Raw genomic sequence first — 20,770 nt, forward strand, 5'->3', positions numbered from 1 at the left:
TTTCTTAGTTATATCCAGTGAACCAAATAATAATTTTCAAGGTTCTCTTGAGAGCTTGCCACATAGGTTATCATACCAACCTTTTATTTGGGACTAGCATCTTATGTTATCTTTTCAAAACTTATTATCCTTCGAAACGTTATTACCTACTTAGTAAAAGTTTTCACATCCTTATGCAGTTCATTTGAAATCCATACATACTTGTCTTGGAGCTGGTAAAGAGATTTGGCATAAGTCATATTTAGTTTCTAGATGCAAATCTCACTGCATATTCATTGATGTTTCCAGTACTTTTGGGAAATTTTGTACTTCATTCAAGCATGATTAAAATTATATCCCCAAATTATGATTACTATGGCTCTTATCTGATTTTGATATAATTACCTTTCATTACATTCAGTGATCTTTGTTCTTGACAAATTTTTATGTGCAAATGCATGGGTAAATTTAAATGTCTTGTGATGTAGGTGTTTAATTGAGCTTTTCCAAGCATTGAAAAAGATTTTACCCCACACTAGTTATCCATTCTAGTTTATAGTAGAATATAACCTGAATTATAAAAATCAGGTAATACTTGATTACTGCATGCACTCTTTTACCTGCTTGTTTTGTCTGGGCTATTATATCAAAGTTTCAGTTATAAATAAATGTTTATATAGTAGTCCTATCCAGTCCCTGTTGGTACTTTTCCAGTGGTGTTCTCTTCATTTCTTTTTTAGTTATACTGTGTGGTACCTCAGGTTTTTTAATGTGTATCAAATGCTCTGAGATCATATCATTTATGCTGAGTGCTTAGCTGCGTATATTTGACAAGATTGGTGTGTATTGTCCAGAAATTTTATCTTTTGATCCTGATACATGCTTGATGCTGCTATTACTAATTAGAGCAGATGGTGAAGTATAATTCTGAGAATGAGTATTATTATTTTTTAAAAGGCTTTCAATCTTATCAGTTTCAGCCTCAGACCATCTATCTCTTAGAACCTGTATATATATATATATATATATATATATATATATATATATATATATAGCATGAAATTTAAAGTTTCTTCTTCTCTGCAGCTTCATGTAAATTCAAAAAGGCAGCATTGGGATATTAAGTGAGATAAAAATTCTGATCTATATGTTTTCTGTGTTTTCTTTTCTTCCCTCTTGAAGCTTAATTATAGTATTTACTCAGCATTTAGTAAATGGTTTATTGGAGGCGCCTAGGTGGCTCAGTTGGTTAAGTGTCCATCTCTTGATCTCAGTTCAGGCCTTGATCTCAAGGTCATGAGTTAAAGCCCTGTGTTGGGCTCCATGCTGTGGAGCCTACTTAAGAAAAAAAGAGACAGGGACGCCTGGGTGGCTCAGAGGTTGAGCATCTGCCTTTGGCTCAGGATGTGAACCTGAGGTGCAGGATCCAGTCCTGCATTCGGCTCCTTGCAGGGAGCCTGCTTCTATCTCTGCCTTATGTCTCTGCCTCTCTCTGTGTGTCTCTCATGAATAAATGAATAAAATCTTTAAGAATAAAAAAACAAAATAATCAGAAAAGGCTGTCAATATGCAGCGGATTCAGGAGGAGCAGAACTTACTATCAGTTCAAATGTTTAATCTTTAAAAATTACTTCCTAACATTTAGGGTAGTGACTATTAAAGATATTTTAATACAAAGAATGCAACTTTTACTTCATTATGTCTTGCAGTAATTATTTTTCGTTGATGACCATTATGACATACCAGCAAGTGTTTTCAACAGAGTGAGTATAGTGGGACTCTAGCAGGAACTAAGAATTGATGAAGAGAGAAGGACATTTTTTTCAGGAAACAATTCAGTTAAATCTCATTTAATAATATAAGAAAGACTTATTTTAGTATTTCTGGCCCCAGAAATTCAGAAGGATCCATTAAAATCTGTAGTAAGGCTAGGTGTCTACGCTATAGAGAATTTTTGTGATAAAATTATATTTGCATTTCACACTGGCAGTATAGAAATCTAGCTTTTGAAGCAGCTTTGTAACTGCCATGGTTACAGCCTGTGAATTTTTAAAAATACTATTTATTTGTTTATTTCAAAGAGAAAGAGCGCACAAGCATGAGTAGGGGGAGGGGCAAAGAGAGAAGCAGGCTCCCCGCTGAGCTGGAGCTCAATACAAGGTGGGGTGCTCACTCATTTGATCCAGGATGCTGGGATCATAACCTGAGCCTAAGGCAGATGCTTAACCTACTGTACCACCAGGCGCCCCCTGCCTGTGAATTTTTATGATTATTCAAGTGAGCAATCCAAAGTCAAGCAACTAATAAAAAATAAAGCTTCGGTTTGGAGGTACTCTTTTTTGTTAGAAACAATAGCAGTATCAAACAAAATTTTCCATCACTTTATCTAATTTAGGACTTCAGGACTAAAAACTGTGTTAGTGGAGAGCATTACATTGATGATATTCTAAGGTTGTCCTCTTACCTTCTCCCCCCAAAATATCACATCTAAATTGAGTGCTTAATACCCATCTTTGCATCTAGGAAGTGCTTGGTGTGATCATCAGCCTTGACTTGAGCAGCACCGCAATGGCAGTAAATTTTAAGTACTCTCTGTAGATATAATAAAGAATATTCTTATCCTAGTTGTTGAACGTTGGACCACGGAGATCTCAACCTGGCCAAAGAAGAGAGCCCAGGAAGATTATCACAGTCTCTGTGAAAGAAGATGTGCACCTGAAAAAGGCAGAGAATGCCTGGAAGCCTAGCCAAAAACGAGATAGCCAAGCTGAGGATCCTGAAAACATTAAAACTCAGGTGAGAACAGAAGCACATTCTAACGTTGTTTTAAAATTACAATGCTCTTGTTTTAATTTGCTTTAACTTGTTATTTTATCCTATTAGTATATCTAGAGATTTTAGTTCAAGATTTTTGTAATTTCTTTTGCTTTTAAAAGCTTCATTCTAAGATCTTTAGCATAACATGTGCCAGATAGCCTACTATTTTCTCGTTTCATTTTCAAAACAAAATACTGTGTCTAGAGGGTTTATATGTCATAGACTTTGATCATTTAGGCTTAGATCAATACTTACTTCCCTTCAAAATGTGTTTTTAGATTCCCAATGAGTACCCTATTCTTGTTAACATATTGCTTTATGTCCCCTTGTCAGGCCTTCATTCTAATAAGTTAGAATTTCTAAACTAGTCTTGTTTTGGAGTCTTTTGATATAAAATTGAATTTTCTTTTCATCTTTCTATGAATACCTGCCTGCAGAACTCCAGGATAAATTGAATGGATTCCTTTAATCCAAACAAAATTACTTTTTTGTGTCAAATTATGTAGTCTTTATTCATCGTTTGCTGTACACAGTGCCATTTCCTATATTGGGTTACCTTTACTATCTTTTTTGGATTTTTTGCTTCTAGGTACCAAGACTAGAGTCTCCTCTTGAATTTTTACCTGTACTGGAGTCAGGCATTACATATCATATGCTGACTTTTCAGTGTCTCATTCTTTAAGTATCTTTCCTCTCACTGTGAATAGTTTAAACTAGGAATCAAAAGCTTCAACTCTGGAGACAGAAGCAAGTTCTATTAGGCAAGTTCTTAATCTTAACTGTAAAATTGAGATTCTAATATTACTTACTTCATAGGGCTATTGTGCAGTTTCAATAAAGTAATATAAAGCAGTTAAAGATTTTATTTAAAAAAAGATTTTATTTATTTGTTTGGGAGACAGAGCATAACTGGGGGGAGGGGCAGAGGAGGAGGCAGAGGGACATCAGACTCCCCGCTGAGCAGGGAACCCTTATGTGGGGCTTGATCCCAGGACCCTGACATCATGACCTGCAGCGAAGTCAGATTCTAAACCGACTGAGCCACAGAAGCTCCCCTAGTTGTTTGGGTTTATTTATTTTAGTCTTTATTTGAGTATAGTTGTCACACAGTGACTTCGCCAGCTATTTTTGCCCTTCATAACCTGGCCTCATTATCATTTGCTGACTAACCCATTGCCTCTGACCTCTCTTGTACATACATGAACTACTCCCTTCTGTGGTTCCTCATCTACCTCATGTTTACTCAGCACCTCTTGTCTCTGCAGATAATGTTCAGTGGTCTGGAAGGCAGTAACTATGCCTGATGCTTTTTTTGCACCTAATACAGAATTTGTTGGGCTGCAAGTAGATAGCAGTTATAGTGAATTAATGATTTTCAATCAAGTTGTTTTGATGCTGATTTCTTTTTTTTTTTTTATTGAGATATAATTGGTATTATATTAGTTTCAGTTTTTACACTGTAATGATTACAAAATGATATTACAAAATGACCGCCACAGTTAGTCCAGTTATTAACATCTGTCATCATGTGTAGTTACAAATTTTTTCTTGTAATGAAAACTTTTGATGAGCTACTCTCATCAACTTTCAAATATGCAAATATGCAATACAGTATATTAACTCTAGTTACTTTGCTGTTCATTACTTTAATAAATTACCTTTTTTGTCCTACTTTTTCAAACTTAAATTATCATCTGAAATATTTGAAGGTATTTGAAGGTTGTTTTCTTCTTCTCTTCCTTTTTCCTTTTTTTCTTTCTTTCAATTTATTTACCCCAGAGAGAGAGAGGGCACATGTTGGGGCAGAGATGAGGGCAAAGGGAGAGCGAAAGATTGGGACAAACCCAAGCTGACTCCCTGGTGAGTGTAGACCCCAACACAGAGCTCCATCCAAGGACCTTGAGATCATGACCTGAGCTGAAACCAAGAGCCAGCCGCTTAACCAACTGAGCCACCCACGTGCCCTGAGGTGTTTTTTTTCTTTCTTGATTTAAAGCACAGGTTAACTCCCCAATATTTGCAGTTGATAGATACAATTGAGAGAGGTTTGGTGACTTTCCTGCCCCTAAGAAACTTAATTTTTTTTTATAAAAGCAATGCTAACTCATTGCTGAAAACTTTTTTTATTTAAAAAAAAAAAAAGATTGATTTATTTATTTATTTATTTATTTATTTATTTATTTATGATAGACAGAGAGAGAGAGAGAGAGAGAGAGAAGCAGAGACACAGGAGGAGGGAGAAGCAGGCTCCATGCCAGGAGCCCGATGTGGGACTCGATCCTGGGACTCCAGGATCACGCCCTGGGCCAAAGGCAGGCGCCAAACTGCTGAGCCAACCAGGGATCTCCTCATTGCTGAAAAACTTGAGCATGTAATTTTTAAAGTTTAAATTGATTTATTTACTGTCTCCTTCTTAGAGAAAACTGTTAATATATTGACACATATTCTAAAAGTCCTTATATTCCAGGGTGCTTGGGTGGCTCATTCAGTTAACTGTCTACCTTAGGCTCAGGTCATGATCCAGGGTCCTGGAATAGAGTCCTGTGTCAGCTCCCTGCTCAATGGAGAGCCTGCTTCTCACTCTCCCTCTGCTCTGCTCCTCTCCCCCCGCCCATGCTCTCTTTCTTGCTTGTTCTCTATCTCAAATAAATAAAATCTTTGAAAAAAATAAAATAAAAATCTGTATATTCAGATATCAATTTGTATAGGGATCAAATAAAACATTTTATAGGCCTTTTCAGTTATTATATAATGGTTTCTTGGATTTGTGCAAATTCATATTTTACTCAGGCATAATTTACATTCAGTCAAATTTACTTTTTGGTATATAGTTCTACGAATGATGAACACAGTCATGTAACTTCACTGTAAACAAAATATGGTACGTTTTAAAAAAATATATATGGTACGTTTTTATCACACCGCAGAAATTTCCTTGTGCTACTTTATACTTAATCTCCCTGCATGCCCACCTTTATTAGTCACTAATCTGTTGTTTGTCCTAATAGCACTGCTTTTTCCAAAATATCAAATTAATGGAATCATTTTGAATGTAGCTTTTTTCACTTAACATTTTACATTTGGGATGCATTTGTTGTCATTACATATATGATTATTTTTTATTACCTATTAGTATTCATTTGTTATGGATATACCACATTTTGTACCCATTAACAGGGTAAACAGTTTTCAGGTTTTGGTAATTAGGAATAGAAGTGCTGTAGTCATTTATGTATAGGATTTGTGTGAACATAAGCTCTTGTCTCTTTTGGATAAAATTGTAGCTTTGGCATCCATGAGTTGTCTGATAAATATAGGTTCAACGTTATCAGAAAATTCCAGACTATTTTCCAAGGTGGCTACTGGACCATTTTGCATTTCCACTGCAAGGCACAAGAGTCTCAGTTATTCCACTTCTTCAGTGGTGCTCAGTATTTTGTGCTTTATAAATTAGAGCCATCCTAATGGATGTGTGGTAGCTTCTTATTTTTTTAATTTATGTTTCCAAATGAATAATATATTGAATAAACACATCTTTTCATGTACTTATTTGCCATTCTTATATCTTCTTTGGTAAAATTTCTGTCCTTTTGCCCTATTTCACTGGCTGGTTATTTTTCTTACAATGGACTTTTGAGAGTTCTGTGTATATCCTGGATACAAATCTTTTATCAAATGTATATTTTGCAAAAATTGTCTCACAGTCTGCGGTTTGTCTTTTCATTTTCTTAATAGTATCTTTTGCAGAAATCAAGTTTTTTAACTTTGATCATGTTGAATTTTTTTTTTAAGATTTTATTTATTTATTCATGAGAGACACAGAGAGAGAGGCAGAGACACAGACAGAGGGAGAGGCAGGCTCCTCACAGGGAGTCCGATGTAGGACTTGATCCCAGAACTCCAGGATCATGCCCTGAGCCAAAGGCAGATGCTCAACCGCTGAGCCACCCAGGCATCCCTGATCATGTTGAATTTAATCAACTTTTGCATTTATAGGTTGTACTTTTGCTGTCCTATCTAAAAAAATCTTTGTATAACCCAAGAACACAAAATTTTTCTCCTTTCTTGTCTTCTGGAAGTTTATAGCTTGGGCAGCCGGGGTGGCTCAGCGGTTTAACGCCACCTTTGACCTAAGGCATGATCCTGGAGACCTGGGATCAAGTCCCACGTCAGGCTCCCTGCATGGAGCCTGCTTCTCTCTCTGCCTGTGTCTCTGCCTCTCTCTCTCTCTCTCTCTCTCTCTCTCTTTCTGTGTCTCTCATGAATGAATAAATAAATAATTTTTAAAAAGTTTATAGCTTTAGGTTTTACATTTCTTTATGTGATCCAGTGTTAACTAATTTTTGTATTTCATGCAAGGTATGGATCAAGATTCTTTTTATTTTCTTTCATTTCCTTATATATATCCAGTTGTTCCAGCCTCATTTGTTGGAAAGGTTTTCCTTTTCCTGGGGCGCCTGAGTGGCTCAGTCAGTTAAGCATCTGCCTTCGGCTCAGGTTATGATTTCAAGGTCCTTGGATTGAGCCCTGAGTCAGGCTCCCAGCTCAGCCAAGAGCTTGCTTCTCCCTCTCTCTTTGCCCTTCCCTCCAGCTTGTGCTCTCTAGCTCGCTCGCTCTGCTTTCTCTTAAATAAATAGATAAATCTTAAAAAAAAAAAAAAAAAAAGATTATCTTTTTTCCATTCAGTTTTCTTTGTGCCTTTGTTGAAAATCAGTTCATCATATATGCGTGAATCTAGTTCTGGATATACATTCTGTCCCAATGATATATATGTTGGTCCTCTGTCCAATACCACACTATCTTTGATTAGTGAATATTGAAATCAGGTTGCAGGAGTCCTCTAACTTTGTTACTTTTCAAAATCACTTAGGCTATTCTGGCTTTTTTTTTTTTTCTTGTCTTTTAATATGAATTGTTGAAGCAACTTCTTGATTTCTCTCAAAAAGCTCCAAAACCGTACTAAGATTTTTTGAGCTTGTTTTAAATCTATAGATCAGTTTAGAGAAAACTGACAACAATAATGAATCTTCTAATACATGCACATGACCCAGATCTCTTTATTTAAGTCCTGCTTGATTTCTTTCATCAGTGATTTATGTTTTTATCATACAGTTCCTATGGATATTTTGTTAGATTTTTAACTAAATACTTAATGGTTTTTGGTACTGTTATAAACAGGAATTTTAAAATATGTAATTTCTAGTTGTTCATTGCTAATGCATAGAAATAAAATTGATTTCTACGTTGACTTATATTCTGCAATGTTGCTAGGTTCATTTCTTAATTCTGTCTCTCTGTAGCTTTCTTATGATTTTCTACATAATCGTATCATTTATGAATAGATAGTTTTATTTCTTCCTTTACAATCTGTATAGGTTGTAGTTCTTTTTCTTCTGTTTATTGCATTGACTAGGAAGGCAGCTATTCTCACCACTATACCACCAGTGCAAGCTTTTGAACTGATAGGACCTCCAGTATGACTTTGAAGAGGATGGTAAAAATGGACAGTCTTGCATTCTTCCTATCCTTATAAGGGAAAGCAGTCATTCTTTTACCATTAAGTAGAATTATACATGCTTTATTTCTAGTTGAAGTTTTCCTCTATTTTAATTTGATGAGAGTTTAAAACCCTGCTGCCTAGTATTCTCTACCATAATATACCATAATTTAGACAGATTTTCTATTTATGACATTTAAATTATTTGCTATAAAGAGATATTGATGGAAGTCAATGTGGCTAAAATCTTTTGTACCTCCTTAAACATGAATAACTTTCTAAAAGTACAATAGCTGGTTCAAAATACCGTAATTTTAAAGCTTTTAATGCGCATTGCCAAATTGCCCTGAGTAATGTGCCAGATAATACTCCTGCCAGTGAATATACCTAGTCCTTAAAATTCTCATCAGTTGTGGAGAAGAAATGGTATAATTGCTGCTGTTTGGTTAAAATAGATGGATTTAATTCTGTGGTGAGTTCACAATCTTTATTAATAATTTGGAAAGTTGGGAGACCTGATTGGCTCAGATGGTTAAATGTCTACCTTCATTTCAGGTTGTGATGCCGGGGTCCTGGGATCAGCCCTGCATGAGGGAGGCTCCCTGCTTCTCCCTCTCCCACCCGTCCCCCACTTGGGCTCTCATTCTCACTTACTCTCTCAAAGAAATAAAATCTTCAACCAAAAATTGGGGAAATCAAACTTACAAATTATAAACAAACTATTAATCCTTACAGAAAGAATCATCCTGTCACAGTTACTATAACACTCTTTTCTTTTTTGTGGCCCTTCTAGGAACTTTTTAGGAAAGTTCGAAGTATCTTAAATAAATTGACACCACAGATGTTCAACCAACTGATGAAGCAAGTGTCAGGACTTACTGTTGACACAGAGGAGCGGCTGAAGGGAGTCATTGACCTGGTCTTTGAGAAGGCAATCGATGAGCCCAGTTTCTCTGTGGCTTACGCAAACATGTGTCGATGTCTAGTAACGGTAAGAAGAGAGGAAGGAGTAAAACCAGAAATCTCCAAGAGGTATATTCTCCCCTCACTACACATTCTTCCCAGAAGTGTTATTGGGGCAACGTAAAGGGGAGAATATATTTTTAGTGCTTTTTAATGTAATACTCTCAATGTATAAAAAGAATATTGCCTTATTAAAATGTATCTTCCATCTTTGGAGAGGATATGGAGACTGGCCTGAAATAGGTCTGTTATGGTCCTATCCATTGTGAGCAATGCTGAATAAGTTTTAAATTAGTAATGTGAAATTATTGTCATGAGCAACCTACTTCTCCTGGTGTGTCTTCTTACAGAAATAAAATGAATGCTTATATTCACATTTGATTCAAAACTGGAAAATATATTGGTTCTAAATTGAGCCTCGGTGAAAATGATAGGATAGTTATGGTCATAAAAGGTTCAAAAGTAATCATGTCATCTCTTAGAAGTTATTAGATTTCTTTTTCTTTACATTGTCCACAGCCATTTAATCTCTACAGCCTGTCAAAACTAGGGCAAGACAGAATGGGAGACCAAAGAGCTTCTGGTTAGTGTTCATTGTCCTCTATTCTGCAGTCAGAACACTACCATGTACCATCTGTGTTTTCTCTGCCTGTTTCTGTTCCCAAGGTACTTGTGTCAGAAATGTGTGTCCTTTAACATTTAAGTTTTTTCCTATTTATCACAACTCATTGTCATTGTGCCTTGTTATGAAAATGCAAAATTCTGACATTCTGTGAATTTTTTTTGAATTCCTGTGTCAAAAATAGGTAAGTCTATTATAACTTGGAAAACTTACCTCTTCTGTCTTTAATGAATTTAATATCCATATAGAAAAAAACCCCAGTATTAACAAGAATTAAGACCACTTAGAGCATATTCTGTGATATTGAAATTTGTTGATGCTTGAATGGATATTCTAGACCTAAAAATCAAGTAGAACAAAAAAGAAATGACTATGTTATTGGTAGAATGACAAACTGCTTCTGTGAAGTAGGTGGAGTTCAGGTAGGGCATGAAGAGGGGCAGGATCATGGTGGGAGAAGACATGGAAAAAGGAAGAGCTCATGACCGAGACAGGTCAACGGCATGTGGCACAATAGTCACAGACACGGGCTTGGCGTCTCACAGTTCTGGCTTTAAATTTTAACTTGAAAATTATATTTAAGTTGCTTCTCTACAAGCTGTTAACTTTATAATGAACTGTTATAAACTTTATAACTTTATAAAATTATATTACCTGTTTAAACCTGTTTTTAATCCATAAAATAAGATTAAGGCACACAATTTGAGGCTCTTACAATAACAATAATTTAATAATAATGTTTATGAGATTGTGTATATAAAGTTCCTAACTTAGTATTTAACCAATAGTTTTCCCTAAATAATTCAGAATTACATTGGTAATGGAAAAGATTGCAAAGGTCTTGAAATGCTGGCTGAATCAGGATGATTGTATAACAGAAACTATCTAGGCACCTACTAGGTTGCATTATGGGTAGATGCTTTACATATATTTTTTTTTTTTACATATATTATTTTTAATAGTTATTATAACCCTCAAAAGTTAGTATTATTAGCCCCACTTTACTGAACAAGAAACTGAGGATTAAAAAAGGATAAATAACTTGCTTAATGTCACCTCACTAGTAAGTGGCTGTACTAGAATCCCAAGACTAGGATTATTCAGTCACTTGCCATATTGCCTTCTAACGTACCATATACCATACGTATCTGAAGGCAAACTGTTTCTCCATCTCATGTCTCTAATTTTCCTTTTGGCAGCCATGACATCTTGTAGTCACTAATTGGAACTAGGACTAGATCCCAGATCTCCTGACTTACATGTTAGTGCTCTTTACTAATTTTAGATTTAATCCTATAGGGAGGGAAGGATTGCTGATAGTTTTGTTTATTTTTTAAGATATAATTTATTTGAGGGCAACCCTGGTGGCTCAGCGGTTTAGTGCCTTCAGTCCAGGCTGTGATCCTGGAGACCTGGGATCGAGTCCCACATCGGGCTCCCTGCGTGAAGCCTGCTCCTCCCTCTGCCTGTGTCTCTGCCTCTCTCTCTCTCTGTGTTTCTCATGAATAAATAAATGAATAAAATCTTAAAAAAAAAAAGATATAATTTATTTGAGAGAGTGAGCAGGGGGGGAGGGTCAGAGGGTGAGAGAATCCCAAGCAGACTGCTTGCCAAGAGAGGAGCCCCATGCAGAGCTTGATCCCACAACCTCCAGAATACTACCTGAACCAAAATCAAGAGTTGGACACCTAACTGATTGAACCACGCACGCACCCCTGTTAAAGTTTAATAAGAGAGTATCCTTGATGAAAGTGGCCTTTAGAAAAAGGCCTGGCCACAATAGAAGTTAGATTAAAATAGAAATTATAGGAAGCCAACCACTTATGTGAATTTTGCTATTATTATTTTAAAATAAGATTGATTAAACTTTACAGGATTATTTTAAATTACAGAATAACATAAATCTAGCAGTATAGGGGTTTCCATAGAAAAGTTACTGCTCTTTTCTTACAGTCCCATCTAGTTACACTGTTCTTCCTTCCAGGGCAGTCACTGTGAATGGTTTGTCTGTGTACTTCCACAGCCTTATTTATATTCAGAAAATTATATAAAAACATATGCATATGTATAAAGAGAATACTTTTGGGTTGATATTAATTATATGTATTTTTTGTAGTTTACTTGTTTTCATTTAATACATTTTAAGCATACCTCTAGGCCAGTACAGATAGATTTTACTCATACTTTTTTAGTAGTTGTATAATATCTGAAGATATATGTATATCACAATTTCCCCAGCCTTTTCTCTCTCTCTCTCTCTCTCTCTCTCTCTCTCTCTCTCTCTCTCCCTCTCCCTCTCCCTCTCCCCTCCCCTTTCCCCCATGTTGTTTCTAGGTTTTTTTTGGTTTTGGGGGGTTTTCTGGCAACCACAAGCAGTGCTCCAATAAACACCAAAGTATTTACCCTTACATATTGAAGCTTTTGCTTTCTTAGTATAAATTCCCCCAGAGTTCTGTACCAAAGGTTACAGATTTTTAAACTTTAAAAAAAATATATTACAGACGTAATATATTTTGGGAAAAAATATATTTCTCTTTGGGAAAAGCGTGTTTCTTTCGTCAAATTTAATGATACAGTTTCTCCATGGCTGATTTTAAGCCAGTGACAGTTTGACAGTTAATTCACAAAATTTTGAGTGAACAGTTGGTTCCCATGAACTGGTATGAGGTAGCTTTATCATACCATTACAACACGCATATAGAAGATTGTATATAAATCACTAGTGAACAGGTCAGTGTATATTAATGAAGTGAGCATACCTACCACCCTGGTCAATAAATAGAACTGTGCCCTTCCCTCTTCCTTAAAGGTAACAACGTTGTTACTTCTAGTACCATACCTGATTTACTTTTGAGGTACTGAAGGCCTAAAATAAGAGGGGACATTGGTAATAGAGTCATTTCTACTATATAGAAAATATAAAAATCAGTCATGGGAATAATGAAAATCTAAATAAAAGCTCACCTTTTAGGAGAAAGTTGAGACTATCTTCATGAACTTTGGGGTGAATTTTCTTTAGCAAGGGATGCCTGGGTGGTTGAGCAGTTTGGCGCCTGTCTTCAGCCTGGTGTGCAATCCTGGGATTGAGTCCCAGGTGGGGCTCCCTGCATGGAGCCTGCTTCGCTTTCTGCCGTGTCTCTGCCTCTCTCTTCATCTCTCATGAATAAATAAATAAAATCTTTTAAAAAATGTTTTTCTTTAGCAAGATTAAGATTCAAAATGAGTAAAAAAATAATTTGAGATTTGACTATTAAAATTTGCAATCCTTGGTGTACAAGCAAATGATACCATAAATAAAATAAAAAGATAAAGCCACAACATGGGAGCTTCTATTTGGAATATAAGATTTAAGAATTAAGGAGGAATTAAGGAGGAAAAAATCCAATGAAATAGCCCAATTAAAAGGGCAATTTATAGCGGGGGGCTCCTGAGTGGCTCAGTTCTTTAGGCCTCTGCCTTCGGTTCTGGTTATGATCCCAGGGTCCTGAGATCAAGCCCTGCATCCTGTTTCCTGCTCAGCAGAGAGCCTGCTTCTCCCTCTCCCCCTTGCTCTTGCTCTCTCTTGCAATCTCTCTCTCTCGCTACCTTTCTCTCTCAAATAAAATCTCTTTAAAAATTATAAAAGGGCAATTTATAGAAATGAAAATCCAATAGCTGATGAATTTAACAAGATACTCATTGTTATTCTTGATTAGGGAAATAACAAACCATAATTCTGTACAAGTCACACTTGTTAGAGTAGGAAAAATATGAAATAATTTAAAGTGTTAACAGATGAATACAGTCACTTTGGTGAGTAATTAGACAATAACGTTGAAGATTTCATATACTATTCCTCAGGAATTTTACTTCTTAGTATATATCCTAGAGAAATTACCAGATGTGCACAAGGAATCATTTTTAAGAATGTTTATTTTTTGTATTACTTTTAATAGTGAATAATAGGAAACAAACGAAGTAAGCCTAAACAAGATAATTGAGATAAACCACAATTTATTTGGTCGGTGGTTATAAATATTTAGTCAGTGGTTATAACTACACACAACCGTAGTTAAAATTAATGAAGTAATACTGAATGTATTAGTGTGTATCAGTCTCAAAAATAGTATGGAAGAACAGTGTGACATCATTTAATAATTTTTTATAATATGCAAAATGAAATTGTTTCTATTAAGTACATATATAATAATAATATACTTTTTTGGAAATACCAAACATCAAATTTGAAGTAAGATTAAGCAAAAGTACAGAGGAGTAAGTATTAGGGCTTCTAGTTTTGACAAACTAGGTGATCTAGAACACCATTCCATGGATAACAACTAGAAAAGGTGCCTTTAGTATTTTTAAAAATTTTGAAGGACAGTAAAGAATTACTAAGGTTAAGATCTTTGAAAAGGTAGAAATCCAAAGAAAAATGAGCAGATTTAGTAAAACTTCTCCATAGACAAGGCAATTAAATGTCTTGAATAACTGTTTTTTATAGACTTGTTGAGCTAGGGGGACAGAATTTGGGAATACTGTTCACCAAAGGAGTGGTGGAAGAGGCTCTAATAAATCCTCTTGTTTTGTTTTGTTTTTTAATCCTCTTGTATTTTAGGTTGGGATCCCAAAGTACTGCATGCTTGAAACAGGTGAATCAGAAATTGACCTGTTTTCACAGGAACTGTGTATAGGTCAACATCAAATAATCTCAGTCCTTGAATTTGGATTATAGTGATTTCAAATTGTGTTAGTGCCTGCTACGTACTTGGAAGGAGCAAGCACAGATTGCTTTTAAAACTATAGTATTTTAAAAAAAACTGTCATATTTGTCTTTAAATTATTTCTATGAACAATTTTTTCAAATGAAATGTCCAACATATACTTAGAAATAACAAAACAGAAGGGAAGAAGACACCATGAATGAGAGCCAGCAGTAAACAATTTTCCCACAGAAGCTCTAGATATTGGCTTTATCAGGCATTATTATGTTCAAGGTAATAGAGATAGCTTGAATTTTTCTTTTTTTTTTTTTTAAAGATTTTATTTATTTATTCATGAGAGAGACACAGAGAGAGAATGAAAGAGAGGCAGAGACACAGGCAGAGGGAGAAGCAGGCTCTGTGCAGGCTCTGTGCATGTGGGACTTGATCCCAGGACTCCAGGATCATGCCCTGAGCCGAAGGCAGCCAGTGTAGCTTGAAATTTTCAACAGAGAATGAGAACGTATCAAAAGAACTAAATAGAGATCCCAGAACTGAATAGTTAATAAAATTCAGAACTTAATAGGTTGGTTTAATAACCAATTAGATACAGCTGAAATAAAGAATTATGAAGTAGGAGATGGGTCTGTAGAATGCAGAATGAAACAGAGAGAGACCAAAAAATGAAAAATACAAAAGGGAGGGTAATGATGGAGCAGATTCAGTAAGATCAAATTTTGCTTTAATTGGAATCCTAAGAGGAGAGAGGAAAAAATGGAAAGAAAGCAATACTTGAAGAGAGTGGCTGAGAAATTTTTCACAAGTGCTGAGATGTTAAAGCCCTGATTGAAACAATTTCTTACAAACCCCAAGCATGAATTAAAAAAAAAAAAATAAGTGAAAATATAGGAAAACGTTTAGACTAGTGATAGTAAAGCTACTTACAATAAAAGAAAGTATGGGGGAGGAGAGGGAGAAATACTAAAAAGAACAACTCAGCCACCCAGGCACCCTGTTTTTTCCAAACTTTCTTTACCAATGGCACTGTTTTGTTTTCTTTTACATAATAATTATTAGTTTGAGAAATCATACCTCCCAGTGGAATAAGAGATATTGAAGACAATTAATAAAAAATTAAATTATCACCTAAGGCAGTTGCTCTCTTTCTGTCCACGTACTCATTGAGTTATTTAAGTAACTTCTTGGTCATTATCAGTATTTTACTCAGACACCACAAGTTAAATTTCAGGGTCTTTGGCCTGACTCATAATTGTAAGAAATATATAGACCTTTGCCACTGGTCCTGGATTGTCAATGTTGGTCATTCAAAGTAAAAGATTCTAGTTAACCACTGAGTGCTGTAGTATAGCCACGAGTAGTGAGGGTGAGTGGTAGTGGGAATGATAGCAATATTTTTTTTGAGGTATGTGCTAAACTTGTCACATCTAACTCATTTAGTCCTCGAAACCATTCTATTACCACTCTTTCACAAACTTCTCTGAAATTTAGGAAATTGCCTAAATAGGACTTTTGTACTCTAATCTAAAGGTTTTGAGTGTTAATGGTAAAACCTCAAGTAGTGGCCTAGATCAGTTTTCAACCAAGCGTGGTTTTGTTCTTCAGGGGACATTGGACAATGTCTGGAGACATTTTAGGTTCTGACTCCTGGCATCTTCCTGGGTAAAGGCTCAGAATGCCTAAACACCTTACAGAGCATAAGATAGCCCCCTACAACAAAGAATTATCTGACCCAAAATGTCACTAGTGTCGAAGTTGAGAACCCTAGCCTAGATTGTTGACATTTTAAGATTCAGAAGGATACTTGTTCTCAGTTTGGAGCTGGGTTTTTTTTTGTTTTTGTTTTGTTTGTTTGTTTGTTTTGTTGTGTTTTTTTTATTTTTTTTAATTCATGAGAGACACACAGAGAGAGAAAGAGGCAGAGACACACAGGTAGAGGGAGAAGCAGGCTCCATGCCGGGAGCCCAACGTGGGACTCCATCCCGGTGTCCAGGATCACGCCCTGGGCCAAAGGTGGTGCTAAGCCACCCAGGCATCCCCACAAAAGGGATTTTAAATGGAGATATGTGATCTATGTGAATGACTTGGAGGCAGAAAAAAAGGTTTAAAAACAGCTCCAGGGCAGCCTGGGTGGCTCAGCGGTTTAGCGCCTGCCTTCAGGCCAGAGCATGATCCTGGAGTCCTGGGATGGAGTCCCACACTGGGCTTCCTGCATGGAGCCTGCTTCAACCTCTGCCTGTGTCTCTGCCTCTCTCTGTGTCTCTCATGAATAAATAAATAAAATCTTAAAAAAATAAATAAAATCCCTTTCATGGGACGCCTGGCTAGCTCAGCAGTTAAGCGGCTGCCTTTGACTCATGGCATGATCCCTTGGTCGGAGATCGAGTACCGCATCGGGCTTCTTGCAGGGAGCCTGCTTCTCCCTCTGCCTATTTCTCTGCCTCTCTTTCTCTCTCTGATTCTCATGAATAAATAAATAAAATCTTTAAAAAGTAAAAATAAAATCCCTTTCGTTACTTTGTAGGGATTATATAGATGAAGGCTAGAGAATACAAGTATATTGTGTGTCAGTTTTTCACGATGACCTAAGGAGTAGGCTTTTCAGAAATTCTTTAGATTTACAGAGGAAATTGATGTAATAGTTTTGGATTTCCCAAGTTGCTCTGTAAATGCCATATTTATTATGCACACAGAGACAGGCATGTATACAACTGCCTGCTTCTATAGAGCTGTACTAAGTAAAACCTCTGGCATCTAAGGCTTATGGACATCGTAAGAAAATAGGAGACTGCCTCTGGAGTATGTTGCTGCTTCTATTAGTTCAACTAGGAGTGTCTAAAGAGGCTTACAAGCCCCCTTTTACAAACTGCAAGGCATTTAACTAGAATTCAGTACTTCTCTTAGGAGGAGGAGAATTGAATTGAATGGCAAATGGAGAACTGTGAACAAGAGAGTGTTGTCCTGTATCTAAATCTGTAGTTAAAAATTTTAGTTGGATTGTTGGTAATTTTCAGTTGCTGTGTTTTTGTTTAAATCATAATTCAAATCAAAATCCATATCTCAGGAACCCCAGAAGCTTGTAAACTCCTCAGAGCAGAATACTTTTTCTTCTATTTTGTTTTTTCACTGCTAAATTCCCAGTGCCTAGAATAGTTCCTGGCACATCATAGACTCTCAGGTATGTGTTGTAAGTGGGTATATAACAATAACAATTTGAATTTATTTTATGCCCAAAGTCTCTTTTGGGGGACTGGTTTGGTTTTGTTTTTTGCTTTTATTTCTTTTTTTTTTAAGATTTTATTTATTTATTCTTGAGAGACAGAGAGAGAGAGAGGCAGAGACAAAAGCAGAGGGAGGAGCAGGCTCCATGCAGGGAGCCCAATGTGGGACCCTATCCTGGGACTCCAGGATCACACCTGGGCTGAACTTGGTGCTAAACCACTGAGCCATGCGGGCGCCCTGTTTTTTACTTTTTATCTCTGCTTGTGGCAGGCATGTATACCTTATCTATAAAGATAGACACTAAAGACAGATTTTTGAGGACATTCTGTGTCCTGTTATGCCATCTCCAGAAGTTTCAGTGTTGCCACTGCTCAAGTGCTTTAAAGCAAGACACGCAAAGAATGGCAGGATTGAGTATATAGTAAGAAATACTAAAAGAAAGAAGGAGACATACTTAAATCTCATCAGAAATAAAGCCTGGAGTACAGACCAGGAAAGTTAGCCTTGGGCAACAGCCAAGTGTCTGGAGTCAACTGGAGGAAGAGGTGGAATGTTCAGTCAACCTGATGAAAGATGAAAAATGCTTTGAAGAAATGTTGAAAAATTACTTATCCTTTCATAACTCTCTTTTGAATCTTGTGGGCATCTCTCAGAACTACATATCTCTTCAGATGTTTCTAACCAGAGATACAGTTTGATAGATGTTTTTGTAGTACATTCAGAGTATGTATATTCGTCCAGCTTTAATAAGTGACTTCACTAAGGTCAAAAATAAAACTACTGATGGAGGGTACTATGTCACCATGGACTCGTGAGTGACAGTTGGACAATTGATTTTTACTCTTCACTTCATACGTATTTTTTTTTAAGATTTTATTTATTAAAAAAAAAAAAAGATTTTATTTATTTATTCATGTGAGAGAGAGACAGAGAAAGAGAGAGAGAGAGAGGCAGAGACACAGGCAGAGGGAGAAGTAGGCTCCACGGAGGGAACCCGATGTGGGACTCAATCCTGGATCTCCAGAATCACACCCTGGGCTGAAAGTGGCGCTAAACCACTGAGCCACCTGGGCTGCCCCATCTCATATGTTAGAATTAGCATGGGGGTGCTACTACATTACACTAGTCATTCCAAATATTTTACCTCAGACCAGAACATGCTTCAGGAGCAAAATGGCTCCTGGGCCGTGCGTTCCCACTAGAATTGCTATGTTCTAAGACAACTTTGAAAATCCGGAGCATGCTAAATGTGGCCAGGGCTGGTCCTTTCATTTTCTGGTCCTTTCATTTTCTAATTTTCTAGTCTCTTATTTGGCTACCATAATTAACACACAACTGACAGCCCTTACTGATTCTCTGGAGTTTGATCCTTTTAAGGACAAGTATTTATCCTCAACACTAGCAAATATATCAGCAGTACAGGCCCTGTTGCTTAAAGAAAATGACTATGTGAGGCTGACAACATTTTTGTCTAGATTGCTCGGTTACTGGTATGTGGACAGGTCTCATCCCAATATGAGATGATACACTGTTAGTTTACAGTGTAATATGTCACACTCTTAGTTTACAACTGTGTAAAAATGAAAAGCCACATTCTCTCCAGTGTATCTAGCTTACCAGACAGCCTTCCTGAAATACTCTCCCTGACTCCCTTCCTGAGAAACCATCTCAAACAACCCATTTAAAACATATGTCTAATAAATAAATAAATAAGTGAATAAGTAAATAAATAAATAAAATAAAACACATGTTTTGATTGTGGACTACTGCTAAATGAAAATTATAGCTGTCTAAAGGATCTTAGACTCACTGTTTCTCACTGTTGCACATCACCTTTCATTTTTGCTATTATCCATGATTACACTGCAAACATCTACCTTGTTCATTGTTGTGGACTATATGTTTGTGTTTCCCACCCTTAATTCATTTGTTGAAGTTCTTCCCATCAATCTGCTGGGATAAGTAGGTAGGGCCTTTGGAAGATAATTAGGTTTAGATGAGGTCATAAGGGTGGAGCCTTCAAGGTGAGATTAGTGCCTTTACAAGAAGAGGAAAAGGGATGCCTGGGTGGCTCAGTGGTTGAGGGTCTGCCTTCAGGTTATGATCCCAGGGTCCTGGGATGGAGTCCCATATTGGGCTCCCCCTGGGAGCCTTCTCCCTCTGCCTATATCTATCTGCCTCTCTCTGTGTGTCTCTCATGAATAAATACATTTTAAAAATAATAATAATAAGAGGAAGAGACACTGGAGCTTCCACTGCCACTACTTGAGGATACAGGAGAAAGCAGCTGTCTGTAAATCAGGAAAGGGATGTTCACCAAAACTAAATCTACTGACACTTTAGTCTTGGACTTCCAACCTCGAGAACTTTGAGAAATAAATGTCTGTCATTTAAGCTTCCATTCTATTGTAGTTATTAAAGCAGCCCTCACAGACCGAGACATCCACTCTTTGTGTCTCTTCTATTTCATTGGGTTTCCTGACCAATCAATGTCCAGCAGACAACCCAGGCTGACTTAATAATGCCATGACCCTGTTGAATTTATCATCTCAAGTACCAAGAAGTTACCATGCGTCACCATTCTCATAGAATATGTTCTCACTGGCCTATTTCCATATTTCCACCACCCTAATAATCATCCCCAAGGATATTAAAACCATGTTCCAAAATAAGTCCTTAGGAGGTTGTGTAACTAGACATTCATTCACACAAGATTTGTATAATTGCACACCTGTGGCCATTCTGCTAGTTATTTAATTTTAGTATTTCCATTTAGTTATATCTAAAAAGCTTCTCTACAATCATTTTTTAATATGTGTACATGTGAAATCTACTGTGATCATCATTTTGAGATAGTAGATATTCATATCTCTTGCCGTTTGTAGATTTCTCTCTAATTTCTTATTGGGCTGACTTTGCTTATATACATTCTTTGGCACCCATGTTATTACAATTTAGATTGCTCTTTTT

General features: G+C 36.5%; 1 protein-coding gene across 50 annotated transcripts in view; it reads left to right on the forward strand.

Annotated features, from left to right (window-relative positions):
* Positions 1-20,770, forward strand: part of EIF4G3 (eukaryotic translation initiation factor 4 gamma 3) — a 333,558-nt gene that overhangs the window by 261,454 nt on the left and 51,334 nt on the right. For all 50 annotated transcript variants that reach the window (XM_072750926.1, XM_072750903.1, XM_072750897.1 and 47 more), the window contains 2 exons: positions 2,605-2,775; positions 9,087-9,284. In XM_072750926.1, the coding sequence (XP_072607027.1) occupies positions 2,605-2,775; positions 9,087-9,284 (369 nt within the window). The remainder of the gene's footprint in view (positions 1-2,604; positions 2,776-9,086; positions 9,285-20,770) is intronic.

The sequence above is a fragment of the Vulpes vulpes genome, chromosome 2 (assembly GCF_048418805.1).
Source record: "Vulpes vulpes isolate BD-2025 chromosome 2, VulVul3, whole genome shotgun sequence".
In the NCBI taxonomy this organism is placed as follows: Eukaryota; Metazoa; Chordata; class Mammalia; order Carnivora; family Canidae; genus Vulpes; species Vulpes vulpes.